Raw genomic sequence first — 27,806 nt, forward strand, 5'->3', positions numbered from 1 at the left:
TGATGTCCATGTATTTAGTTATCACATTTTGTATTCAGTGTTTATATTTTTTAAGGGCCATCTAAGTCTGACAAGTTAGTGAAGTAATGAGTTCTTCTGAATTACTCAACTGTGTTATTAATGAGATAAAATCTCTGTGATCCTATCAGCTAGAAATGAGGCAGAAGAATTCAAACGTTGGGTTTTGGGAAAAGAAGTATTAATGTTAACAAAAAAAATCCTTGTCATTTTAATGTGCTTTAATGTGTACTTAGTACCTGTTAGCTGGTAGGTACCAACAGAACCCATTCATTGTCAGTTTTCCAAGTAAGTCTGGGCGTTTTCTACTTGCTGCACAGTTGTCCTATTTACTTACACTCCTTAGTGTTTAGTAATGCTGGGTCTCCACTGACCTGTTCACTTCATTTAATCCCCTCACACCCACCACCATGGAAGGACATTCCTGCCTTTCCTCTACTTGACTGTGTGGCTTTCTAGTCTTTCAATGGAGAAAAAGAGGTGACGAGAAGTGAAGGATTGGGCAATCTCTTCTCTTTTAGATGAGTGGTCCTCCCACTAGGAGCTGGAAGTGTCAACTCTGTAGTTGTCCTTGTTTAGCTCTGAGGCCTGAAAGATAAGACCTGCCAACATGGGAAAGCCACAGCGGACCATTTCTCCTCTGCTAAAATGAAGTTTCAATAGAAAAATAACATTTCTGGACTAGTATTTGTGGTTCCTGACAAGGGTTCAGATACCCAGCAGAACCTGGTTAAAACAAGTATTTAAAACTTCAGCAGAAGTTAAACTGCTTAGAACTAGGCCAACTCATTAAACGGGAGTATCTGGTGTTACACAGCCCTTTCTACAAAGAGAAATCACAGAGCTATGATAATGGTGCATGAAGACTGCTCTGCTACAAAACAACTGTGAACAGATGGAAGCAGGGAACTTGAGAGACCACGTATTATTAAAGAAGAGTATGAGTGCCTTCACTTAACTGAGTCTGAATGTAAAAGTCAATTTGCACTTGTTTATAAATAATACTTTGGTCTAGAATTGTTTTGAGCATGATGACTGTAGTTTGTATTTCAAGTGCCTGAGCATGCCACTGCTAGATGCATCAGGTGGCCTTTAGATGATTCTTTCCATTACATGCTCTTTCCTTTTGCTGTAATTTACATTTCTATTTGAAACAAAGACTATTGGATAACATTTAGAATAAGTTGTGCAGGGTTCACTTAAATTAAAATTATTATTAAAATTGTTTGTCAGAATTTTTTCCTTAAAGAATACAGTAAAACTTCACAATTCCATCCTTACATCTTTGAACTATGAAGTAAATGCAGCAAAGCCTAGCAGGTAAATTCCATTTTATTTCATGATACCATAATTTCCAAGTGATTATTCAGTACTCTGAATAAAATAGTCCTCAACCTTAAAAGACAAGTCTACCTTGAAATAGAATGCAAACTCAAGCAAGCTGTTAAAGCTCAGTCTCACTTTAAGCATGCCATTGTTTGGCTCACTAGGTAAAGGTGCTTGCCAACAAGTCTGACATCCTGAGTAGAGTCCTGGGACCCACATGATGGAAGGAGAGAAGTGACTCTCCCAGGTTATCCACTGACCTCTACACATACTGTAGCATGCATGCCCTCAACCCCCCGCCCCGACACACACACAAAATAAATGTAAAAAAAAAATTAGTGTCAATTCATACTGAAGGAAAACAGCAGCCAACTAGCTTGGAAATAAGTTCTGGCTTATGACCTTAAACAAATAAATTTGGGCAAAATTTCTTGTTTTAGATTTCATATTCACTGTTAGAAGGCATGAAGGGCTAATAACTTAGAAGGGAACTAGAGAAGCTAATCATTAAAGTGGTGTGTGATGTGTGTGGACATGCGGGCACCCGTGCCACAGCATGCATGCGAGGCAAGACAGCTTTCTGGCACCTGTTCTCGCCTTTCACCATATTCTGAAGCAGGATTTCTCTTATTTCTGCTCCATGCCGCGGCATGTTCTAGACAAGGCAGTTCTGACTCAGCCTCCCATTTTGTCACAGGAGCTGTGGGGCTGCAGATGAGCGCTACTGCATCCACCTTTTTTAAGGTGGGTTCTGGAGATCTGAACTCAAGTTGTCAGGCCTATGTGGCAAGCCCTTTTACCTACTCAGCCATCTGTCTGGCCCCTAAAGCACTTCCTAGTACTGTAACACCTCGCAGTCACATGTTCTTCACGTGGGCTTCTTGCAATTAAAAGCTAAACCTGTTCTCTCAGTATTAAGTGGGGTAAATTAAGCTGTTGAAAAAGAAAAGTATAACCACCATTTAAAATACAAGGTTCCATTCACATTACTGTAGAATATTTCTCTTCTGAGAAAGCAGAATACATGATTTTTCAAAAATCACAAATCTGAAGCAGGTCTTCAAAGCCACTTCAATTATAGCCTGGAACTGGCAACTTGTGCCCTTCCTTGGCTTCAAAAAAAGTGTAAGAAAGGGTGATGAGATCAACGTTCACCATTCTTGGATCTTCTGCAAATTCAGGATCAATGTAGAAAAACACAGGCATATCTACTTCTTCTTGTGGATTGAGCCTTTGTTCTTCAAAACAGAAGCACTGGGAGGTACAGAAAGACACTCGGTCAGTGATATTTCTACACTGTGACTTACAGTTGCCTTTACGCTCCATGACAGAACAGCAACACCTTTTCATCGCCAATGGAACTTTTACTTCTAATCTTAAAAGCAAGTATGTGTTCAATGTCCCTCTCAATCTCTACCTCAGGGAGAAACACTGAAGATAAAAATGGCTTTACATTTAGAAGAAATGAGCATTTATGTATTTATTTATTTGGGTATTTTTGGAACAGCACCTCATACTGTAGCCCAGGTTGATCTAGGCCTCATTACATACCCCACGCTGGCATCTTCCCCATGGTAACCCTCCCATCTCACACTGTGAGTATTGGGATTACAGGCATGAACCACCATACCCAGCCAGAAATGAATTTTTAGAAATTAAAAGTACTTCATTTATATGATGCAGTTTCAAATACTTTTATCAGTCGACTTTCAGTTTACCTGTATTTTATTGAAATACTGTCCAGCTTCAAATGGTACAACATTATATGTAGAAATTCCAATTACTGGTTTGTCAGTAGGATTCTTAGCTTTATAAAATGCCAGTGCAGTCTCTCCTGGTACCACCTGTTTCAATAAATACACATTAAATCTGACACCATTCTTCTCCTACTAAAGAAGAGTCAAAGTATTTTTCCTCAGCATCAGACCATAACTTAACCTAAAGTACTGCATTACCCACAAACCTATCTGAGCTTCAAATTTACTTGGATGTGTCAGTAAACTTACCTTAAATATGGATAAATTTACAACAGTAAAAATGACAACAGAGTAAAAGATATTAATACATTGAGAAATCACAAAAAACATCAAGCCAACGCTTGGTTGAGGAAAGAGGATCATGAGGCCAGCTTGAGCTACATAGTGAGACTCTGTCTTAAAAAATTTTATAACCTATGACAAGTGTAGGGTCTAACAAAAAGTAGCCATTCCAAAACAGTGCCATATTCCAGGAATAATTCCACTTCTTGAATCATATTTCATGAATACAAGTATAATTATTTATGGGACCCATTACCATATAAGTTTTGATAAGTGTAATACTTCAAGAGATGAACCTACTTTTACACTGACAAAATCTTTTGCTTTGTGTCAATTCTTAGACATTTACTGAAATAATAATTTTGCATATTAATGCATTCACTGTGATATTACCACACATATAGAGTATGCAATGTCCATATTCAATCATTCTTCCTCAGGCACCCCCCACATCTCCTTATGCCCTTCCCATTCTCTAGTAATCCTCTGTTACTTTCGGATTAAAATATCCTATTGTAGTTCCACATCTGAGAGAGAACATGTGATACTTGTCTTTGTGTGTCTGGCTTATTTCACTTAACATGATGTTCCCCAGTTTCACACAATTACTTAGAGTAGTTCATGTTTCATTACAGTAGAACTCCACTGTGGTTACATAAGATATTTTCTTGATCTATTCTTTGTTGCTAGGCATGTAGGTTCATTTCATTTCTCAAGAATTGTGAATGGTGTACTACTATAAACATAGGCATACAGGTGTTTCTTTTTAATGCTGACTTTAGTCCATACATATATACATATATACTGCAGTGTGTTGGATCATATAAATTTATTTTTTATGAATTTTGATCATATGGAGGGTCCTTCCTATATCTGAACCCTCCGCTTTCTAACCCATCCACCAAATTTATGTACTCTACTATCTATAAAGGCCTATAGAGTCAGGTTTGTGTCCCCAAATCTCCTTTGGGGGCAAGGTCATCCACTGGAGCCTGGCCAATCTACTAAGAGTGTCACCCTTAAATGAGCCTGAATCTCCCCTTTCCCAGCAGTCACTGGTTTTCAGGAGTTCCTCAGATAGGGTTGGGGTTTTTTACCTACTTCCCCAAGTCTATGTTGGGGTTTTGTCAGGCTCCAGCTTACATGAACTTGTCCACGTTGACAAAAGTAATATAATGACTACTTTAATCACTTACATATATCTCCGTCTGCTGAGGCCTGAAGTTCCACTGGAGACTTGCATGCACATCTGCATTAAAGGTAACCTTAATGATTCGATCTTTAACAGGAATCATGTTTTCGATCTGGTCTGATGCATGACCTGCTACTGCTGATCCTCCAAGCCCAGTAGTCTAGAAAAAGACATTAAATATATTAGGTTGTATTTTCAGATCCTATATTTATTGGATGAAAGTACAATTTTAAAAAACAATTTACTGTTTGGAGCCAAATTCCTATACTACCCATGGCAATTTCCTAAAAAATGTATCAATAATTTGTTCATTTGGGGGTGAAAAGAATCTCTATTTGTTAAAGTGATTCCTATTTTTTTTCCATCAATGAGTCATTAAGAAATGCAGATTCTGAGGATAGGCAAACTATTATTACTGACAAAACAGCACAGAATTTCCAGCTTCACTTTTATTAAACTCAGTTCCCTTCAGTGCTAGTATAGACTCTTAGATTAACTATTATTCATGGAAAGAAATAAAAGTTTACCCAAACCTGGTCATTTCTATGGAAATATTTCCACCTCTCCATGTTTCTGATGGATCCTTTACTGTATCACAGCTTTCACTGTTCAAATTAGTGTGTAGTTTCCCTTTTATATCCTGCCTTTCTAGGGCATCATAAATGTGTTCCCATGTCTGCTGTTTTTGTGCCATTTTCTAGACTTCTCTGCATATAATACATAGCTTCTGGATCTGTCACCACCAGTTACTGGGGGCACTCGATTGTTCTGGACACAGTCAACTCTCTAAAGCATCCTGCCATTTCTTCCTGGCCATTCTTTCCTTATCTGATAACAACCACCAAACAACAAAACCCCCAAAGCTGTTTAAGATGTCATTCTTCTGATGCTTGAAGTTACCTGAATTCCAATTTCCAGATAAATTGCTTATACTTTAGTAGAAAAACAAAATGCCAGATCTGAGGCTAAGGGAAGGAGCCCTCCAAGATACTGTATAACTTAACTATCTTCTTTTACTTGTTTTTCAAGTCAACTAGCTTCATTAAATTTCCTCTCAAAAACTGTCATACTATCATCCTAAAAGATGCCTCACAGGGCAAGTTTTTATCCTATTTAACAGGCAAGTATATTATTATTCTGCCTAAAAGATTTGAGTTTTAACTTGAAACTTTTTCTTAAAGAATTTAAGTCACTTGGGGCAAGTGAGATGTCTCAGTAAGAGCACTGGCTACTCTTGCAGAAGATCCAGGTTCAATTCCCAGCACCCACATGGTAGCTGACAACCATCTGTAACTCCAGTTCCAGGGGATCCCACGCCCTCTTCCGACCTCCGTGGACACTGGACAACACTTAAATATGCGTAGGCAATACACTCATATACATTAAAAAAAAGTATTTAAGTCATCTAATAAAACACTAAGCCCTTCAATAATGATTCCTTAATATATTCTTGGAACATATATTCTTCAAGTTTCTGAAGTTAGGGGTTTAAATTAGATAAACGGGAAGGGGGAAAAAGCACTGAAAAGATATCCTGGGCTCAAGTCTAGTTCTACTAATTGAATCCTGTTTCTTTGGGTTACGTTTCCCGTGCTCATAAAATGATGTCACTATATTACACAGGTTACTTACTACATTTACTTCCTTATTTCTGGCTCTAAAATTCTGTAGTTCCGGAAGTAGCAGAGGCATCCTTTGAGAAATACAGTTTTAACAGCCAACCCGACTTTAAGATTAAACCTTCCTGCCCTGCGAAAGCATGGGCACAGACACACAAGTCTTGTCAATTACTTCGGTTTCTCAGTCTCAGCACTACTGACTAGGGTTGGATGACTCAGTTTGGGGGGCGGGCAGGTGTCCTGCGTATTGCTGGACTTTTAGCATCTCCGCCCACAGAATCCCGGTGGTTCACAGAATGGATGTAGTGCAAGGACTACATCTTAAAAACTGCGCCCTTTTCTGCGGCGTGGGCACGCTGCATGCTGGTTGCAGGTAGCCCTGGCCGTGCCTCCAGCTGCAACCCGCGGGGTGCCGTCGGGGCGCCAGCGCCGCAGCTCTGGCCCCCGGCCTACCTGGCAGTAGAGCCGGTAGAGCGGCACGGCGGCGTAGGACGCCCCCAGCATGCCAACCGCCGCGGCTGCCACGTACGTGAGCACCGTGCGGTTCCGACGCCTCCAGTCCTCGTCCTGCGCGCGCTGGAAGCGGCTCGTGCTCTTCGGCCTCCGAGGTGGGTCCGCCGGACCCCGGGTCAGGCGCGTCCACGTCCCGAGACGCCTCCGCCCACTCCACGCCGGCCTAAGAAACGCCTCTACCTTCTCTACAGCCCCGGTCGACGCCCCAGCGCGGCTCCAACGCCAGCCACCCAGGGAGATGCACCACCATCCCGAAAGCCAAAGCCCTCCCATAACCCCTGGAAAGAACGCCCGCCGGTCAGGGCCGCGGAGCCAGATCTCGCGAGATCTTCCGTGTCTCGCGGTAACTGGGTCGCGCCTGGCCGCTGCCTTGGCTACCGTACTCCTCGGGTAGCAGTCGGGCTACGGAGGCCGGGTGGCCAGGAGCCGGTAAGTTCGCGTTTTGCTCTGTGGCTGTTCTTCCCACTAAGTTTCCCTCCAACTCCTCTTTAATGTACTTTGAGGAAAACACGTCCGGATCTTCCTAGTGCCAGCGCATCCCTGGGATGTACCTCCATCCTTTGTCTCAGCGGCCCCAGGGCTGCCTTCCCCCGGGCGTCCACTGGGGCTGCCTTGGCGTCTGGTCCCTGTGTACTGCCTGGAAAGCTTGCTGTGTGAACCTCGTCCTTCTCCAGCTCCCTCGTCTTCTGCTTCTCAGCCCCTGGGCCGTGGGCTTCGGCTGCATTGATGCCCCTTTGCTAGTTGCCGGGTAAAGGTGTGACTTCAAAGATACCCTGGCAAAGAAGTTTGTTTACAGTTAGACAGTGACCCGAATTATGAGGGCTTTCAAGGAGGGGTTGAAAGAAAGAAGAGCGTGCACTTTGAAGGCAAAGACCCCGGGGAGGATGCAGTAGCCTTCAGCTCTCTTACAGCACAAGGACCACTATTAAATAGTGGGGAAAAGTTCATATTCTGAGGTTAGGCATTAGTGCACTTACTAGTTTCTTGACCTCTCCATACCTGCCGGCTTTATTTCAAAAAATGGAAATCATAGGACAGTAGTTAATGAGGATAAGCAGATAAAGTGATTTTCCCACTGCTTGAGGCATAGTATTTGTAAATTGGGTCTTAAATTGGCTAGAACAGAACCAATTATCCCCACTTTGTGGATGAGGAGGAGACTGAGGAACTTTCAGTCATACAGCTGTACTGACCCATGCGATTTAATTTGGTGGGGTGTCTTTCAAAATAAGGTGCATTCAGTTTTGTTGTTGATTGTACAGTCTACCGAAGGACTCTGGAGGTAATAAACTGATAAATAAGGGAATTTCAGTTAAGAATTCCTGAAGGGAAAATAGCGCGTCAGTGGCATGAAGTAATTGAGCATGACGGGGAAACGAGCTCCTAAGGTCATGTCCTTGTGAAGAGGTAACAGTAAGACCTTTCTGGAGGTAACATTTGATGAAGAGCTACCTACACAGTAGCAGTTCCAGGTCATGCAAAAACCCAGAGGCAGGGAGGAGTTCGATTTGACTAAGAACAGAAAGGGGGTCAGTGTGATAGGGCATGGTTGAAGTGCGGTCCCAGGAGGAACACAGAGACCCGGTGTTACAAAGCCACTGAAGCCAGCCGAAGGGAAGCTGTTGTGAGTGTTTGAAACACAGGAGTGATTTGATCTGATTTGATTCTCACTGGGGAAAAAAGATACCGAGAATGAAAGGCACTGGAGTGGAAGCAGCAGCTGGGAGGTGGGAGTGGTAGATGTCTGAGTGACTGTGCCCTTGAATAAGTAACTGGTTACCTAGTGGCCACAGAGCCACAAAATTGCACCGCCAGTTAAATCCAAAAGGTTTCTGACACCCTCCCACTCAGTATGTTGTCATACAAGTTTCAAGGCTATGTGACTCTACACATTTCATTACGTTTTGTTATGACACTGTTTAATCTATTTTTCATCTGTGTGTGCCTTCATTCTGACACCAAATTGTCAAAATTTCAGGATAAAAATCTCTCATTTTATTGTACTTTTGGAAATTTATTTTTATTTTGTGTGTGTTTTGCATACATTTATTTAAGTGCATGTAGTGCCCATGGAGGTCAGCAGAGGGCATCGGATCCCTTGGAACTGGAGTTATCATTAGTTGTTGGCTGTCATGTGTGTGCTCAGAACTAAACACAGATCCTCTGCAATAGCAGCTAGTGCTCTTAACCACTGAGCTATCTCTCCAGCCTTAAAATCTCTCATATTTTACTTTTCTTACAGCACAGACTCAAATCTCATGCTAACATTAATGTCCTTTAAACCTACAGTATATTTTCTCTGCTCCCCCCATGGGTACACTCTTCCCATGTCATTCAAGGCAGAAATATAAATATGTCAGTAATAGAGTTATCTTGAACTTACTAATTTTTATATTGAAAAGTAAACAGGTAGTCATTTGATAGCAATATAGTGATGTAGGTCTTTCTAGCTTTCTCTTTTAATAAAAGTAAATATACATCACATCCAATCTTAATATGGTAAAATGACAGTTCATGTTTATAAGATATTTCTAGGTGATAGTTAAAATAGTTCAACCTCCAGTTTTTACTTTGAAATAATTTAAAAGCTACGTAAAAGTTGCAGAAATAATGCACAGATTTTCCACTTATCCTTCACCGATATTCTGTAATCTTTTCAGATCTTTGAACCATTTGAGAATAGAGCACAGACGTGATCTTCTGGAACTGTAAACTTAATACTTGTGTATTGATTGCAGGGAGACAGTACAGCCACGAAAATCGGGGGTTTAACATTAATCCAATATTACTGTGTAGTCACTTTGGACTGCCATAACAAAACAGCATAGTCCCAGTTAATTGGCAAATTGATTTCTCATGTTTCTGGAAGCTGGGAAGTCCAAGATTCCCTCACTTCCCCGGGAGAAGTCAGCACACTTTGTGATGTGATATCTGTCTTATAAGGTTACTAACCCCATCAATATTCCACCATTATGACCTGAGTTAACCTTAAGAACTCTTGAATCTAGATACACTTAAACCAGGGGCTGATGTGTCAATATAAGAATTTTGGGAAGTGCATACATTCAGAGAATGCTGCGATCCATGTTTAAATTAGACCACTTATCCCAGATATTTCCATTTAGTCCAAGATGTAGTCCAAGATGGTCCCTTATTTCCAGTTGCTCTGCCTCTTCAATTTTTACCATTGTCAAATAATTCCTTAGCCTTTCTTCTCTCGTGACAGTGGTATTTTTTTTAAATAATACAGGCTGGCCAACTGGTACAGTGACCCTCAGCAGGGTTTGTAGAGTGCGTGTGTGTTCTTCCCCTCTTGCATATGTTAATTTGCTCATTGTTTACATCAGTACAGATCCACGAATCCCTTCTTTAATCCAGGGCTAAAACTTACTGTTGCCATGTGTATCCTGTAGTTTTCCTCCCCTAACCTTAGAGCCAGCAATTACTGCAGGAGTTTTGGTTTCTTTGGTGGAAAGTGGTATTTAGGAATCTGGGCACCAGAAGTGGTCATTGGTGCTAGACTTTCTCAATAAAGAGGACTAGACAATTTGTATGTAATTTGTACGTGTAGACTTACAGTGTGTATGTGTGTAATAAACATGAGAAATCTGTCTCCGGTTAATGTATATGCTTAGTTTACCTGGTACATCAGCACGTACCATGAGCTCATTTCTGCCTGGCATACCAGCCCAAAGCTGGAATGTGCTCCATTTAGGGACCATCTAGCAGCTCAGCAGGACAAAAGTGAAGAGAAAGAAATAAAAAGAAAAGTTTAATTAGACTGTTCAGCTCCAGACAGTTTTGAAGGATCAGGAGGAAGGAAAAAAGGCCCCTTAGGAAGAGTTTGACTCTGGAAACATGTTCTGTACTCCCTACCCTTTCCCAAGCTCAGCAGTGAAAGCAGCCAGTCTCCTTTATTTTACAGATGAAAACAACAGACTTAGAACATTAAAGTTACTGTGCAAGCATATTCAGTTAGATATAGTGACAAAGCTGGAGATTATGTTTAAAATTTGTTGTGGCTTTTATTTCTTGCTATCTTTTCTCCCTACATCTTATAGAAAGCAGCTTTGCAGTAGACAATGATAAGCAACAACAAAAACTCAGCCCTTTGTTTTTCGGTATCATGAAATGTTTCTTCTGCCTTGGTTAAATCATCATAATGTGTTTAGATGTCTGTTTGTAAGGTGTCATTTTAAGAAATGATTTCTCAACAAACTAGTGTTAAATATAGGACTTAAATCAGAGAATAGTGTTGAGACCTGGGCTCAGGACTTTGTTTGATAATAAAAGGTCTATATGCATAGCTAGAAGAAGAATGCTCTGTTGGGAGATACTGAAATAATGGCTTTTCTCTAAAGATTTAAATGACTGCATTGCCCTAGGCAATAATTCTGGAAAGTATGAGTGGGCTTATGATAGGGCATAAATCATTGTGGTAACTAATGCTAAGTAGTTTGCCCTGGATGGAATGTGAGCTCCTCTAGGCATAGCAGCTAGTCTATCCCTTTCCTGCTGCTAGCAGTGTTATTGCATGTTTAAATTGGGAAGCCTAGACTGCCAAGACTTGACATTTAATTTCCAGTATCATTCTTCAGCAGAAAATAATTAAGCCTGGTAAACACTTCCTAGTTAGCTCTGATTATGTCCAATTTTGCATATAAGGCAAAATAAATTATTCCTCATATAAACTTTTGATAGTCACATGATGTTGTCGAACCTGATGGCCAATTTTCAGGTTTTCCAAAGACTTAAAGATAATGAAGTTTAAAGTTTGGTGTGTAGTTACAGTTTTCAGTATTTTTAAAGCATAATAGAAGAAAATTGCAAGTTCAGCTTAATATATATTAATCACTGATCTGTATTTCCTAGCTGTTTGTTTGCTTAATAAAACTACTAGATTCATTTAGCAATGTGAGATACTGAGCAATTATTCTAATAGTATTAGCTGTTTATTTTGGAGGTATTTATATAGTATATGTGCATGAAATATGAAGGGTAACATATAAATAGTAATAAAAGGAATTGTAATTTAATTGAAAGCAGGCTAGACAACCACTATATTCCAATCATTGCACAGCAGTGCCATGAGGTTACCTCACAACTTCTTGATAGTCTTGTTTCCTGGCAGCTGCCTTAATGCTACTTTATTATTGTCATTGTTTTGTTTGTTTGTTTGAGACAGGGTTTCACGTAGGTCTAGCTAGCCTAGAACTTGCTATATAGACCAGGCTAGCCTCAATCTCACAGAGATCCACTTGCCTCTGCCTCTCAAGTGCTGGGATTAAAAGTAAAAATCCCTTGCTGGGATTTTTGCTACATTTGATCCTTTTTAAAGGTCTTTAATGAGTTTATATGACTGATAGATAAGGTGAAATGAAAACGGATCATTCATTAATAAAAGCCCTCCTGTAGTTAAAATTCCTTCCAGGAAGTGCAAACAACATCCAGCCTCCCTTCCCCCCTATGACAAACCCAGATCTGATTTCCCCAAAATTGCGATATGGGAAACCAGTGATTCTATTGGGCTTGCTTACAAAGCAGTGGGTGAGGTTTACTTACAAGGAGTGTGGGTGTTCCCTTCCCTAAGCCAACCTGGCACAAAATGGCAAGAGAGCCTTCCTTTGGCTTCTTCAGTCATAGACCCTTAGTCCCTCCCCTTCGTGCAACCATGGTGGACTGGTTGGTAGATATGATAGACTCTCCCTGCCTCTCCTTTCTTGCAGAGAGTTAACAATCAACAAGCTTAACTGTGAGGATCCTAGGTAAGCGAGTGCAGCCAAGCTCAAGAAGATGGCAGCTGTCCTTGGTCTGCCTGTTGGAGGACATTCCTATGCCATACCTTCATTCAAGTAATATAATCATCTGAGCCATGTTCATGGATATATGACCTGTCTAGTCCCCCAAAACCCTGCTCTTAAAATGCCTTGTTATGTTAAATGGTTCCTGCGCTTACTTTGATTCTCTGTTTTCCCTATCTAGAAATTCTTACTAGTTATTTAATGTGCAACCCTGTGTTTTCATTTTGTCTTAGGCTGGAAATTTATATAGCTTATCTTGGTTAAAACAGACAGGCAGGCAGGCAGACAGACACACAGACAGACAGACAGACACACACACATACACACACACACACACACACACACACACACACACACAAATATCAAATCCCACATGGATTGACTGAAATTCTGGCAAGATTCAAACGCAAGCACCATCTACCCATTGGAGTACATATTAGAATATTGGAGACAAAGGCAGAAAAATGGGGGAAAAAACAGAAACAAAGTCCAACTTCAGCAGGTTAAAGACAAGCAGTAAGTCAAAAGGCAGATCTATGTCCCCTAAGAATTATCAAGTTATATTTTGAGATAAAATCAAGCAAAGATCCAAACTCTTCCCCTTTATCCCTAAGATTAGGTAGCCTCAACACTTCCTACTTAATTAACCTCATCTACTGCTTTGTTCCCATCCACTGTGGTCCAGCACATTTCTCTGTTCTGTAGACACCCAACCATGCTTTGATTCTATAAGACCTTCTGTCTCATGCTTACTCCCTAGTCATGGCTCACTTATTGTTTGGGGCTTGCCCCATTTAATTTGCCCCTTGCCTGGTCATGTTTGACATCACCTTTCAATATCTAAAGTGTAATTCATTTTATGGTGGTTGTTTCATGGTTTTTCTCATGCTACTAGGAGGTAAATACTATAAGAGCCGGAACTTCGGCTTGTTACCAAGGATAAGAATTTAGTACAGTGCTTCTCTGTGATTGCACTTGGTAAATATTTGGTAGATTGTGTTAATGAAAGCAAACAAAAGGAAGTCAAGGTTGTCGCAGGAAACTTTCTGGAGCCCTGAGCTGTGCTGGTGAAGATCTTAAGTTTCATAAAGCCCCAAATTCCTTTTCTGAAACATTTTCCAGTGTTTCGCACAGGCTGTGCTGTGTGCTGTTGGCAGATTCTAATGTGTCCACCCCCAAGAACATAAGCAGCATTCCTGAGCTGCTTGAATTCTTAAAAGGAAAGAAAACTGCACTAGCAAAGGGAATGTTACCTTTGGATCCCAAATAAAGCAGCTAATCAATATAGCCCTTTCATTCATTTTTTATGTCTCAGTTTTACGAAAATTCCATGTCACTTAAAGACAATCAGTTAAGTAAAATTTAAACCAAGGAAAGAAAGCATTCCTAATTTTGCCATGTTTAAAAAAAAAAAAAAAAAAAACCACTTCAGAGATGAGACAAAGTAAGGAATTGAATGTCTGTATTGCAAGCAAAAGGACATACCCAAAAGGGGGAGTATGTTTCTCAAAAGAAAGTTCTGTTGCCGACCCTGTTACTATACATAGCTGATGTTATTTTGAAAATTTTCTGCTATGATAAAGTCTACAACAAATTGTGTCCATTTTGAAATGCTGCTCTTTTTGAGTCTTTTCAAGTATTATCTAAATCTGCAGGTCTAACTTTACAATAAGGAATGTTTACTTTTTAATATGAGATTCAATGAATCAATAATAGACATTTCTAAATATATCTGTCCAGCCACAGACTTCACAGAGATTATTTATCATGTAGTTGGCATTGCTATGCCCCTCTGCTCTTCAACTGACCTTATTGTGACATGATTAAACTAGTACCTTTCCCCCACTCCCCTGTCCCTCCCAGATGACCAGACATCAAGCTGCCCTACACCATTCTTTGACCAGACTGATTTTAAGAGGTACATGTATATTTTAGAAATTAAGAAGCATTGGAGTACTTGTTGTAAACATGTTACATGTATGTTTATTTTCATTGTTTTATGAATGATTTTATTACTCTGCTTATGGAGAAACTAGGGAGAATTAAGTGGCTGCTCAAAGCCACATGAGTAATTGGGCAGCAGAAGTGGAACTCGCAACTCCAGGACAGGACTGTCTCATGCTACACACTTCCAAACATCAGGCCCGGGCCGGGAACATTCTGCAGTGGTAGCTTTTATTTGTCAATTCATTTTCTTTTGTAGCAGGCTATGGGTGGTCATTTTCATAAGAAAATAACTAAGCTCAGAGTTTACTGTTTTTTGCAGTGATTCGTTTTTTTTGTTTTTGTTTTTGTTTTTTGGTCTTTTTGAGACAGGGTCCCCTTGTAGCCCCAGCTGTCCTGGAACTCAGTATGTAGATCAGGCTGGCCTTGAACTCACAGAGATCCACCTGCCTCTGCCTCCCGAGTGCTGGAATTAAAAGCGTGCGCCACCATGCCCGGCGTGATTTGTTTTTATATGTCATAGCAGAAAGATACATATTTATTTCCACTGCCAGTTGACCTGCTTGCATAGGGTAGTCAAAAAAAATTTTGTTTGAAAGGCATTGCTAATTTTCTTTGGGAAGGGCCAAGTAAATAGATGTATTTTTACTCCCAATTTGTAAAGTTTATCAGTGCCTTCACAAATGGAGAAAGAAGTGACATAAAGGGAAAATGACATTAAAGGAGACATAACCAGAAGGAACTGACTTTAAGCAATAACACCAAGAAGCGGCAGCAAGCAAGCATGTGTTTGTGCCATTTGGAGGGGATTCGTGAACAAGTACCTTCGTATGTTTGCTCCATCATCTATTGCCATCCATAAAGTATTGCAGTGACCTGTCTCCAGAAGAGAGATTCTGTGGCCCATACCCATGCACATACACATAGCACCAGTTAGACCCAGAGAACTATTTAAAGAAAAAATAAAAGAGGACATGCAGTTGGAAGGCAGGGGGATCTGGAAGGAGTTGGACAGGGGAGTAGGGACTGAATATAATCAAAATATATTGTATATATATATATGAAATTCTCAAAGAATAAAAATATTCTATTAAAAAAGAGAAACTATCCTGCCTTTACTAGAAACTCTAGATTTGATTTAAAACCACTGCTGATATCCTATCTCCTCAAAGGCCCTTCCTTAAAATGATCTTTTTTCTCTTTTGTTTTTTTCTAAACCTCTTTTCTTTGTGTGTGTGTGTGTGTGTGTGTGTGTGTGTGTGTGTGTGTGTGTGCGTGTGTGTATCTGTGTGTGTCTGTGTCTGTGGGTGTGTGTATTTGTCCATTTTTGGAAAAGTATGAGATATTATTTGTCATCAGAAATATCAATTTCTTTGTTTTTTGTTGTTCTTTTTGTGTGTGTGTGTTGTTGTTGTTGTTCTTGTTGTTGTTGGTTTTGTTTTGTGTTTAGTCTCCCTGGCTTGAAACTCCAGATCCTCCCATTGCATCAACTTCAAACATGCAGCACAGCACGCACTTAACCCTCTTTTTTAAAAAAATGATGTTCTGAATCACTAAATGTGCTAAAGTTTCATTTTCAAGGGATCATAATTACCTATTTTCTTTAGCTACATATGGCTAATTAGGCACATCCTCCTTCTTGGAACAAAATAAAGATGTACCATACATCTGCTTACTGCTTTACCTGGAAGTTGGGGACTTTATATAGTATGTGAACTTCCCACCCCCAATCAAATTTCTCCCCTATGTCCTAGAAAGGCTACCAGTGCCCTCACTTTAGAAAATGCCTCATTGAGCACCTTTCCTTTCCTTTAACTGTGTATGTATAAGCCTTCCTGCTCACTGTAAGCTGAAATTCCCACGTAGTTAAGGCATTAGCCTCTGAAAAAGCAGCTTTCTCAGTGCTTCATGAAATAATAATTATTATTATTAAGATATTTTGGAGGCTTCCTATGAAGCCAGCAGATCTACTTGGCTGGTGTAGCACTTTGTCCTTCCCTTCCTCTGGTCATCTTGTACTAAGGACAAATAGTTAAAAAGCCAGTGGAGTTCCTTGACCTCACAGCTTGTGAAAGTACTTTGAAGTGAATGTCGAAGCACTCTGTCAAGGCAGGGTGGGAATTGGGCTCTTGCTTACAAAGCTCTTGTGAGTATTAAAGATGTAGTGCTTTAATCTTTGCAATGGTAGCTGAAAAAAAAATCTAATAGCTTGTGATAAGGAGAGTTGGTGTGCCTTTCTGTGCTGAGGTATTATGATGTACTTAGATATAAACCAACAACATATTGCAGATGTGCTGTTTTCACCAAAGTCGTGTGTGTGTGTGTGTGTGTGTGTGTGTGTGCGCGCGCACGCGTGCGCACCTATTTTGCCATCAGTTGGTTTACTAGTAACATTTTTAAAATTTTTATTTATTTCTTATTTTTTAAAGATAGGGTCTCCCTGGCCTGGAACTCACTATGTAGACCAGGCTGGGCTTGATCTCACAGAGATATCTCTGTGTATGTTTGTATACATTTTCATATTGTATATCCATGTGTGTGCACACATGTATGAATGTGTGTATAGGCATGTGTGTATAGAAACCAGAGGTTGAAGTTGGTGTCTTCTGTCTCATTCTACTTTATTTCTTGAGACAAGGTCTCTCACTAAACCTGGAGCCAACAGATTTGCTAAACTTTCCAGCTAGTAAGCCGAAAGGATTCTCCTTTCTCAACCTCCCTGGCACTGGGATTACAACTATCTCAGCTTTTTACAAAGGTCCTAGGGGTGAAACTCAGGTCCCCATGTTTGCAGTGCAAGCATTTTACCAGCTGAACTGTCTCCCCAGCCCTAACCAAGTAGTAGATTTTTAAAAGGCATTCAATTAACAAAAGATAAAAATCTCTAGAAATTACTTTAAAACGTGCAAGATCAATATGAAGATAACTTCAGAACTCTATAGAAAGTCACAAAAGAAGATATGAACTAATGAAAAAATATACCAAGTTCTCTGGCAAATAAACTTGAAAAAGCATTTAAAGACAGATACTAATACTTCTTCAGTTAATTTATAAGTCTAGTATGATTTGCCAACAAATAGCATTGTTTGGCTTTTTAACTAATCTAAGGAAAATTTGAAGTTAATGTGTGAAAATAAAAATCCAAATAACTAGGGAAACTTGGTTAAACAAAGTAACAACAAGGGAGAATTGATTTTATCTGATATAGAAAGATATTTTCAAGCCTTAGTAATTAACATAGATTAATTTTGATATATGAATAAATAAGCTCACCAAAGGGCCAGAATAAAAAGTATGAGAGCAGGCACAAATACATATTTCAGAAGGGAAAGAAGGATTGCTTAATAAATGTGATTCAGAAACTTGGATGATCTTCCAGGGGGAAAATACCAGTTGGTTTGCACTTTAGATTGCATCCTAAGGTGGCTTCCATATAGATGAAAGATCTTAAAGGAAAATCATAAAAGTACTAGAAGAAAATGCTAAGAAGTTACTTATTAACTTTAGAGCAGACCAGGAATTTCTAATTTGAACCTAGAAATCATGCAAATTTGATGAATTTAGCTACAGACTTTTGCATAGCAAAAATGTCCACAACAAGAACAAAAGACAGGAAAATATATGCACAGTTCTTAGTGCTGACAGAGGGATAGTTTCCCTAATATTTAAACTGAACAAAAAGATAAGTAGAAAATGGCAAAGTAAGCAATCTATTTAAAAAGTATTACTAAATTATTCTAAAGGAATAAAGAAAGAAAGAAAAAAACTCCAGCTGCCTTAAGATACAGTTTTCATTAAGACATGGAATGATCCAGAAATTATATAGTATATCATGTTGTGAGAAGTTGGACATTGTTTGGGAGGAATAGCTGGAATTTGTATCTGTCTCTTTATGATGTGATGGTAATTTTATCTAGTTAATACTGCCATTTCTGAGAGGTTTTCTTCTCTTGATCCCATTTATTTTTTCTATTTTTGGTCTAGTAAAAAGAACACATTTTATAAATAATTCAGAATATAAATTTCTTATTCAAATATATGCATGATGGACAGACTTTTATCTGATAAGATTTCTGTTTTAGTTTAATGAAGTTGTAAGGAAGGAGATTTATATATCAAAGTAAAGCTAAGTTTTCCAAAATAAATTAATCTTGTGAAGCAAAATGCTTTTCTCTAGTGTTCTACTTTCTGTTTTTGCTGACCTAATCTTTTCTCCCTTATAACTCACTAAACTAGATAAACAATACATTTTACTTGAGTGTTCATATTTTTAGTAAAAAACAAAATGTTTCTGTATCATTCATTAATAATGTGAAGTTGTGGGGGTGAGCACACTTGTCTGTTAAGAGCTCTGTTAATTAAAGAGCTTGTACATTTGTATAAAGAAAGGGATATTGATCTGGAGAGATGGCTCAGTTGGCATTTCCAAACATCCACATAAAAAGCTGGGAGCTGGGTGTGGTGCCGCACACCTTTAATCCCAGCACTGGGAAGGCAGAGGCAGGAGGAGCTCTGTGAGAATGAGGCCAGCCTGGTCTGCATAGTGAGTTCCAGGCCAGGTGGGGCTACACGGAGACACTGTCTCAAAAAGACCAAACAAACAAAAAAACAAAAGCTAGGTGTGGTGGCTTCCTTATGTAATCCCGGTGCTGGGGAAGCAGAGATAGGCAGAACTCTCTAGTGGACACTAGCCAGCCAGCCTAGTCAAACAAGTTCAGGTTCAGTAAGAGACTGTCTCAACAAAAGAAAAGTGATTAAGGAGGACATCTGATGTTGACCGCTGGCCTCCACAGGCACATAACACGCTCACCCACAGGCATATGTACACATAACCACACAGATGCACGTATACCACACACACACATACACGCTCACCCACAGGCACGTGTACACATAACCACACAAATACATATACATAGAGCAGGGTAGGAAATAGGCAATGAAGAAAGAAGGTGCACATATTTAATAATATATGAAGACATGATAGTAGATACCTTCTTCATTAAACAACAACAATAAAAAAAAAATAGTCTTAGTCTTGGGCAGATCACTCAGTCAGTAAAGGGCCTAGCTTGCAAACAGAAGGACCCAAGTTTGGATCCCAGAAGCTATGTAAAAGCCTGGGGTGGCAGCTGGCTCCTATAATCCCAGCACTGGTGGGGCAGGGAGGGTGACGACAGATCCTTAGCCACCCAGCCAAGCTTCAGCATCAGTGAGAGATCCTGTCTCAAACATTAAAGGTGGAAAGCAATTAAGGAAAGACATCTGACTTTGTTCTCAAGTCTCCACGTGCACCAGTACCCACATGCACACTAACAACACACTATGTACACACAAAAGTGCAATTAGAATGGATAAGAGTAAACTCATTTCTGCTATTGTAAAAAGGTTTCAGTTGTGTTGTCTTCTTATGAGAGGCAACTTATTGCTATTGTTAACACACGTACCTAGTTTTTTAGATTGAAAATCTTCACATAAAACTATTTCCCTGCTTTCTTTAACCGAAAAACCTTAGGTTTTAATGGCAGAAAAAATTGGATTTAAGTTGTACTTTGTAACTGGCCTGTGCCAATTGCCAAGTCACATGGTTTCTCTTGTGACTTTTATGTAAAATCAGATTAATAATACCTGCCTTGTGAAGTTCCTTGGAGGAGAACATCGACAGTAGCATCTGGCTATATTAGTGTTTAGTGATGACTCTGCATCGACCGATAGGCATTCTCCACACCCCACTTGGGTGCCTGTGTATACACTGTCAGACACCTCCTGGTGTCTGTTGGACTGTCTCTGGGGATAGCCCCTGCTTCTCATTCAGCTGTAGCAGGTAGTACATTGCCAGGCATGTTTAGGTGAGAGAAATAATTTAAGCAATCAATTTTTGATGCTTTAAAATAGAATATCTCTTAAAATGTGTTGTTCATTTTGGCTTTGTGTGAAATATACAGTTAGCACTGACATAGCCTTATGTTGTTATATTCCAGGGGGAACCTGTGTTCTGTTAGGACAAACCACCACTAGATGGGGACCTCAGTCACTTTAGTGCCAGTCAAAAGACTGTTTTTCATCTTTACCTTTGCGCTGGGTTGCTGTACCTACTTTAATATGAGATGGTACCAAAAGGTTAGTTAACTTCTGAGACCATGTCACCAGCATGTGACAGGAGTGCAATGTGTGCTTGCTTCTTTAAGGTACATCTAGTGCATTTATCATATTAAATAAAATAATGCATCCAGCAGAGCCATTAATGAGGGGGCACCCACTCTTCTGTAAATAAACCCCCACCCTATGCTTTGTTAGCAAGCCCAAAAAACTCATTAGGATTTTCCAAAAAAGAACAGATCTAATGGAAACCTTCATTATCCCACTAAAGTTGACCCTATGTTAGCAGATCTTTTGGTCTTTGATTTCTTATTCCTTCCCCTGCCCCCCCCCCTTAAAATTCATTGTACATATATTTTTATGTAAACTGCTTCAAGTTATTTCCGGAAAAAAATGTGCTAAAATTACCTCTCTTTGGAATAAAAAAAAAAATAATGCATCTGAAATATTTCATACAATCTGTGACAAATGGTATCAATAAATTGTAGCTGCTATTATTGTTACATCAAAACATCTCTCCAGGTTTGCGACTCTGCCCCATGGATACATTTTTAAAGTGATTTATGATGAATTCATGCAAACATTATTAGAATTGAATTCTCTCCCATGGCTGCAGAGGCTATCATCTCTGGGTCACTGTTACCCAAAGTTCCTTCCTCAAGTCATCGCTCAGGGGTAGAACTGAGAAACTTTCTTGCTTTACAGTTGTTGGACTTTTTCTGGTGACAGTGCTGTTGCTTGGTGGCATCATTGCTCTGACTGGTGTTGACCTAGGTACAGCCATTGTTCCTGCTACTTGGATCTTTTTGAAAATTATTTGTTTTATTTTATATGTATGAGTGTATCGCCTGCATGTATGTAAGTGTACCTATGTCGTGCAGTGCGCTTGGAGATCTGAAGAGGGTGTTGGATTCCCCTGGAACTGGAGTTGCAGATGGTTGTTAGCTACCATAGAAGTGCTGGAAAACTTGGATTCAAACCAAGGGTAATGAAGACCAGAATTCGTGCTGTGGGCTGTACAGCCCAAGTTCTTGCTGGGGAAAGAATCTCTATACATTGATATGGGAAAAGTACAGAGTCCCTTTAAATCTCACTACTCATTTCTTTTTTAAGAGAGTTGCATTAAATGATCCTAATGTGGTTTTCAACTTTAAATGCTAGCTGTTTTCAATCAATTATACCTTTTTACAGTTAAAAGAAAATAAAGAAAAGCCTGTGTTTGAGTTTAAAATGAGTTCTTGACCTTAGACTATGTTGTCTTTCTCTCCCAGGAGTACTTTGGTATGAGTTAAAGGTTTGCATGTAGCATTCACTCATGATAGTAAAGTGAAAGCTCTTTAGCTTCATTTGTTTTTTCATGCACAGGTAGTGAACCTCTGCTTGAGTATACTTTGTTTTAATAAGTGAAACTGCATGGTCTCCGTATTACTCACAGTGGAGTTGTGTAAGACATTGAAATTATTATTTTTCCTTTCCATAGGAAAGTGTTTAAGAAGCTGATGGAGTAATATGAGTCAGAGGAGCAGAGGATCTGTGGGAAGCCCCTCGAGAACTGGTGAGGCAGGAGGGCCTGCTCTCATCACGTGTGTTTATAAGCATTTTTCTGACTAAAAACGTCATAGCCTTGTGCTCACAGGAGATTTTCTTCAGTCTTTTGCCTTTTTTAGGCTTACCACTGGAACAAGTTGTAATAATTGCTGAAAATTTCATTATATTCTTCACTTTTGCCAAAGAACACAGATTTAATGTATTCATAGTGATGTAGATATAGGCCCATCTATCTGTGCAGAGAGCTGTTTTATGTTTCAGAAGTTATCAGCAATGACTAAAATGTCATAGCCCACAATAAATAAAATACGTCAATATATGCATGGGCTAATAGTGTTTATTGCCATATATGTGTGTATATAGTATTTTTAATGTAAATTACCACTGAATTTGTTTGTTCTAAGACCTAAAAATGTATTCTCTGTTGTTCCTGTCCAAGGAAAAGAAGAATATTTAGACTCTGCCAGTTCTCCACTCACAGAGCTGTTGTTAAATTCAAGGCAACTGTTGGTGAAAGCGTGAACAAAAATATGTCTGCTGCAGGATCCTCTGGTCTACTGGAAAAGTAATTTCTACATCAATTTAATATGTTGTGAAATGCCATATTTTGAAATACATACACTATTAGTGAACGTTTAGAGTTATGGTTTTGTTTTGTTTTACGTTTTCACAGCTAGCTAGCTGATGTGGTCTAGGAAAGTAATAATGAGTAATGAATCAGCAATACATTGAATAACTGTGTTTAAGGTGTGCTACACAGCTGTCTACCCCTGACAGAAATGCCTGAGATAATCAACTTTGGAAACATGAAAGTTTTTTTGGCTCACAGTTCCAGGGTTTCAATCTCTATTCACTTGATTACTTTCAGCCTGTGGGGGCTCACCACATGATGGCAAAGGTAGTGTCTTCACCACTTTACAACCAGGAAGCAGAAAAGAAGGACCAGGATCTCAGTGTCCCTTTCAGGGCCAGTCCACCCAGTGACCGAGTACCTTCTAACTAGGCCCTGCCTCTTAAAGTACTACCACTAACCTTTATAGGCTAGTAACCAGGCCTATTAACACAGATGCCTTTGAGGGACACTTCCAAACCATACTATAATGTAAATCAATATATGGAACAAATCCTGCATTCTCTTTAAAATCACTTGTACAGATTGTGCTTTTAAAAAAAAAACAAACTGGTTTGAATTTTTTAAGATTAGCTTTTGCTGACTAACCATTCCAGAATGCATTAAAATGATAAGCATTTCTTTTTTCTATGGTTTTATTGGGTTGGCTGAGAAATTTTTGTTGGTACTAGATGGTGTAGAATGGCCTCCTTCAGTGTTCTGACACCTCAGTGTAGAATAGAGGGAGGGAGATAACTTCCTACCTGGCTCTTATCCTTCAGAAAGCTAGCTCCGGCTTTGTCACCTGGTGGCAGAATGGTTCCCAGCAGTAAGCGGAAGTGTTTTCACATATCTGTTTTCCTCACATTTGCAATCAAATGGGCAAGTCCAAATTCGAGCGGTAGAGATAATGGACTTGACTTTTAATGAATGGGAATAGAGAGGCCCCTTGCCAAGTAGCATGTGGACAGGGAAGGGGACATTGCTGTTTCCCAGACATATAGCATGTATTGCACAAGGTAGAATCAGGGAAGGCCTGCTCATGTCCCTGTCCTTTCCCCTACATATTCAGTCTTTGTGTAGATAAGCCATTTAATCTTGGCTCTTTTTAGTGCTCCTTTATGCATAAGCATATGCATGCACATGTAGATAATACAGATTTTATATATATATATATGCACACACACACACATATATATAGTTATAGATATGGATTCCACCCTCCAGAATATTCTTAACTGAAATGTTAAGAATATATATATAAAAAACTACATTTATAGTTTTGACCTTTTTTTGTTTGTTTGAAGATTATATCCTGGTCACTATATCAGCTTATAAAGATCTTTGTTTCCTGTTAAAACTAATATTCTGTCCTATGTATATCCCATAGTCTATCCAGCCAGTAGCTTCTTGATGGAAATTTGGGTTTTTTAAATTTTTGATGACTATAAATTGTGCTAAAATAAAGAACTTAGGATATGAATGACTTGTTTCCCAGAGTTTCTTTGAGAAAAAGTCGTAGAACAGTAATTGTGGAAGGAAGGTAATTTTTTGTTAGAGATGACTATATTTGTTCTTTCAGGTTCTGTTTTGCATTCCTAACAGCAGCATATCAAAGTGCCTAGATTCCTACAGCTCTGTGGTGAGAACATGCTGTTTGGGTTTTAGCATTGTGTTGCTACGGTGGGTGAGCAATGGTGTCTGCATAGTTTTAACCTGTGATTCTCTTGTTATGATTAAAGTTGAGTTTCAGAATATGTTTTAATAGCAAAACAAAGAAAATGTAAGGAATTTAAAAATCTCAACTCTAATGTAATGTCAAAATAAGATCTGTGCTGAGATTAAAATGCATGTTTCTTTTTTTTTTAGATTTATTTTCATTATTTTGAATCATCTGTGTTTTTGTCTACCTGTATGTCTCTGGGTATTTGCACATGAGTGCAGGTGCCTTCAAGACCAGAGGTATCAAATTCTCTGAAGCTGGGGTTACAGACAGTCTGATGTGGGTGTTGGGAATCAAACTCAGGTCCTCTAGAAGAGCAACAAGTGTTGTTAGCTACTGAGCAATCTCTCCAGTCCAAGAAGAACTGTTAATAACATGGAAGATTATGTATCTTGATTCTTTGTAAAAAGGCAGATATAAAAGTATTTATATATTGTAGTATCAATTCAGAAGAATACAATGCAGATAGATTTGTAAATAAAAAGAGTTATAAGTAAATGCACTGTTGTGCTAATAAATGTGCTCTACTAGAATTAGAAAAAGAGGTAGCTTGTACTGAAATAGTAGTATATGCTGGACAGTGTGTGTGCCATACCTCTAATCCTAGCACTGTCATGCAGAGACAGGTGGATCTCTGAATTCAAAGGCAGCCTGGTCTGCATAGTGAGACCTTGTCTCAAAAAAGAAAACAAGAAAATGAAAACAAAAACACATTTAAAAAAAAAAAAAAAAAAAAAAAAAAAAAAAAAAAAAAACAAACAAAATAACCACAGCACAGAATCTTCTTTCTAGGCAGGCATTTCACTTCTCGTTCTCTCGCGTCTCACCTCCCACTTTGGTGTGCTTTTGCAGCCTAATACCCCATAAAGAATGAGTTGGGGTGATAAAGTTGTTGTTGCTGTGATACTTTAGGCCTGTTCCCATCTGCCTTTTTTCTCCTTTATTGCCTATATTGTTCTACATAGGCTTTCCAACACTAGAGATCAGTTCAGCATAGTGCAGCTCCAAATAATGTGAGATTTTGTAAATTTCAATACTCATTCTTGTATTTTATTATTACGTATATTTTTAGCACAGTAGCTTTCTGAAAAACACAAGTGGAATTTCTGCAGAGCTCAGAAAGCTGTGATGGCAGGTGAGATATGATGGAGCTCTCCTAACACTTAGTTCTCCTATGTGTCTAGGTGTGGTGCTTGAGGAGAGGCAAGTTCACCAAAGACTTAACACACCAGTGGGGCAAGTTTTTCCTTCCCCGCTTTGCTCTGAAGAAGGCAAACTGGGCTCACATTGCTCTTCTCTAGCTTTGTGACCTTATACCACCATAATCTCTTTGAATTTGGAGTCTTTTAGAAAAATGAGGATTCAAATATAAATACCAAATTGAGTAGCATTTTATAGTCTTTGCTCAGCGTAGATAGGTCTTAGTAAATAATGTGGAAGCAGGCAACCATGAGCTTGCTTTTTTACTTTATTATTTTGTTTGACCAGCAAAATTCTTTTTTCTAACCAGAGTGATCAACAGTGCAACTTGATGATACCTCTTCTGTAGAACTCTTTGCACAGCTCTTTTCTGATGGCATTTCTCTGTGTGGCAGAAATCATTGCTGCAGCCAGTACTTTTAAAAGTAAAATTTTCTTGCCAGGCATGCACATGTCTTTGATCTCAGCACTCTGGAGGTGGAGATAGGCAGATTTCTGTGAGTTCAAGGCCAGCCTGGTCTACATAGTAAGTTCCAGGTTAGCTGGGGCTACAGGGAGACGACTCTGTCTCAAAAGGACCCTACCCCCCAAAAATAAAAATTTCTTCCTAAGTTAAAAGGATAATTCTTTTGAGATTCATATGGAGGTGATATTTACTTTGCTTTTAATGACTACAAACATGAACTTGCAGACTTGATACATTTGAACATTTGGAGCCTTTCCCTGTAATCTGATAATCAGCTAAAAATAAATCTCAGGCATTATTCATAAATCCTTTAAATTTACTTGAGTACCATTTAAAAAATTCTTTTACACCCAGGAAATCATCGTTGTTGCTATAACTGTTTTATGAGGTAATTAAAAATACAAGTAAACATTCATTCAATTACTTTCTATCATGTATTCGGATGTAGTTACTAGTATACATAAAGTATTTTGGGTTATCTAGATATGACAGTTTGATTAGTGTTAATTTGACAGTTTAACTTAAAGAAAAATATAGGTACAGATCTCTAGACTCACCTGTGAGTGCTAATTTCCTTTATCCTAGGGATTCTGCCTTTCGGATGATTACAGTTACAAAGGAAACAGGCCTGGGTCTGAAGATCCTTGGAGGAATTAACCGGAATGAAGGACCATTGGTATATATTCAGGAAGTCATTCCTGGAGGAGACTGTTATAAGGTACACATGAAATTAAAGTTACCCCTCCCATTTCAAAATATAAAACCAAAAGCCCTACCTGAAGATCTGTTTTCTTCCTTCATCAGTAAATTTTTCTTATGAATTAAACATCCTCAGTGAAAGACACAGAGGACTGAAAAGTTGACCTTTACCTTTAAGGAGTTTTTCCCTAACATAGAAATGAGCTCTTCATGTCTGGAAAAATAGACATGTCAGACTCTAACTAAAGGTTGCATGTCATTTGGTTGTGTGCTTTTTAACTTGTATCCTACACAGAGTTCTGTGACCCGTCTTCTATGCTGAGTTTGGATTAAGCTGGCTCACCTGTCTTTGAACTTTAGTCATCTAGCCCCTCCTAAATGCAAAAGGAAACAAAACATGTAAGACACTAAGCAGAATTTTCTCCTTTCTTAATTTGACCTAATTCTTATGAACTTGGTAATTGAACTTTAATATTAGTTGCCCACATGAGAGCCTAGATTTAGAACCTGAATGAAAATTAGGTCTAGAATTAGGAAAGTGCTTTTCCCTCTTTGGTCTTCTTGTTGGCTTAGGACATAAGTGATATCATGAGTTTCTTCATCTGGTGGCTAAGGAGTTCAAGCCCAAATTTTAAACAAACCCCAGCAACTTATGAACAACCAGTCACTCTACTGGCACCCCCACTCCTTTTTGATTTTCTTGATCTTTATCTTTTACTGCATTGATTATTTGTAGAAAATTACCTTCGGTTCTTTGTACACTGATACAGGATATAACGAATTTAATAAAATACTCTATAAATATCAAACTGTGTAGTGCAATAAAGGATCTTTTAAGTTTGTTCTGATTGTTCTTTAAGTTTTTCTTTAAATAATCCCACTTTTACCCCTTCTGTCACTGCAAATGCTTACATAGCAAACAGTTTATCTTTTGAACTGGAGTTTTTCTCTTGTTACAAAAAATAGTCTATTTTATCATAAGCTTTCAAAATAATGATTTCAGTTGTTT

At 38.9% G+C, this 27,806-nt stretch overlaps 3 protein-coding genes across 14 annotated transcripts in view; 2 read left to right on the top strand and 1 right to left on the bottom strand.

The window, feature by feature from the left end:
* The window catches only part of Tom1l1 (target of myb1 like 1 membrane trafficking protein), a 41,963-nt gene extending 39,669 nt beyond the window's left edge, over positions 1–2,294 (top strand). For 6 of the 9 annotated variants that reach the window (XM_008838418.3, XM_008838419.3, XM_008838421.3 and 3 more), the window contains one exon: positions 540–2,294. Coding sequence is in view for 2 of the 9 variants with exons in the window: in XM_008838419.3 (XP_008836641.1) it covers positions 540–617 (78 nt within the window). In the remaining 7 variants the exon portion in view is untranslated. The remainder of the gene's footprint in view (positions 1–539) is intronic. The other 3 variants (XM_017799426.2, XM_017799427.2, XM_017799429.2) reach the window with 1 other exon arrangement.
* On the bottom strand, positions 1,333–7,018 carry LOC103738411 (cytochrome c oxidase assembly protein COX11, mitochondrial). Its single transcript, XM_008838417.3, has 4 exons — positions 6,648–7,018; positions 4,580–4,735; positions 3,063–3,188; positions 1,333–2,598 (listed from the first exon to the last, which is right to left on the bottom strand). Exons 1-4 carry the CDS (start codon positions 6,978–6,980, stop codon positions 2,416–2,418), a joined length of 798 nt encoding a protein of 265 aa, XP_008836639.1. The 5' UTR covers positions 6,981–7,018; the 3' UTR covers positions 1,333–2,415.
* Stxbp4 (syntaxin binding protein 4) overlaps positions 7,006–27,806 on the top strand; it is a 177,926-nt gene continuing 157,125 nt past the window's right edge. Inside the window, exons 1-4 of one of the 4 annotated variants that reach the window (XM_008838424.3) lie at positions 7,006–7,136; positions 22,032–22,106; positions 22,539–22,664; positions 26,684–26,816. In XM_008838424.3, coding sequence (XP_008836646.1) covers positions 22,630–22,664; positions 26,684–26,816 — 168 coding nt within the window. In that variant the 5' untranslated portion in view covers positions 7,006–7,136; positions 22,032–22,106; positions 22,539–22,629. Of the gene's footprint in view, positions 7,137–22,031; positions 22,107–22,538; positions 22,665–25,181; positions 25,568–26,683; positions 26,817–27,806 lie in introns of those variants that run through there. The other 3 variants (XM_029566127.1, XM_029566128.1, XM_029566129.1) reach the window with 3 other exon arrangements.

This window comes from Nannospalax galili, unplaced genomic scaffold (assembly GCF_000622305.1).
Source record: "Nannospalax galili isolate Female #2095 unplaced genomic scaffold, S.galili_v1.0 scaffold95, whole genome shotgun sequence".
Classification (NCBI taxonomy): domain Eukaryota; kingdom Metazoa; phylum Chordata; class Mammalia; order Rodentia; family Spalacidae; genus Nannospalax; species Nannospalax galili.

Bases quoted from the DNA above. Each gene is read 5' to 3' on its own strand.
- LOC103738411 (XM_008838417.3), bottom strand. From the start codon at position 6,980: ATGGGAGGGCTTTGGCTTTCGGGATGGTGGTGCATCTCCCTGGGTGGC. The intron at 4,736-6,647 runs GTAGGCCGGGGG...GTCTTTTTCTAG, and splicing joins TCTACCGGCTCTACTGCCAG to ACTACTGGGCTTGGAGGATC. The intron at 3,189-4,579 runs GTAAGTGATTAA...TTATTGAAACAG, and splicing joins CTCAGCAGACGGAGATATAT to GTGGTACCAGGAGAGACTGC.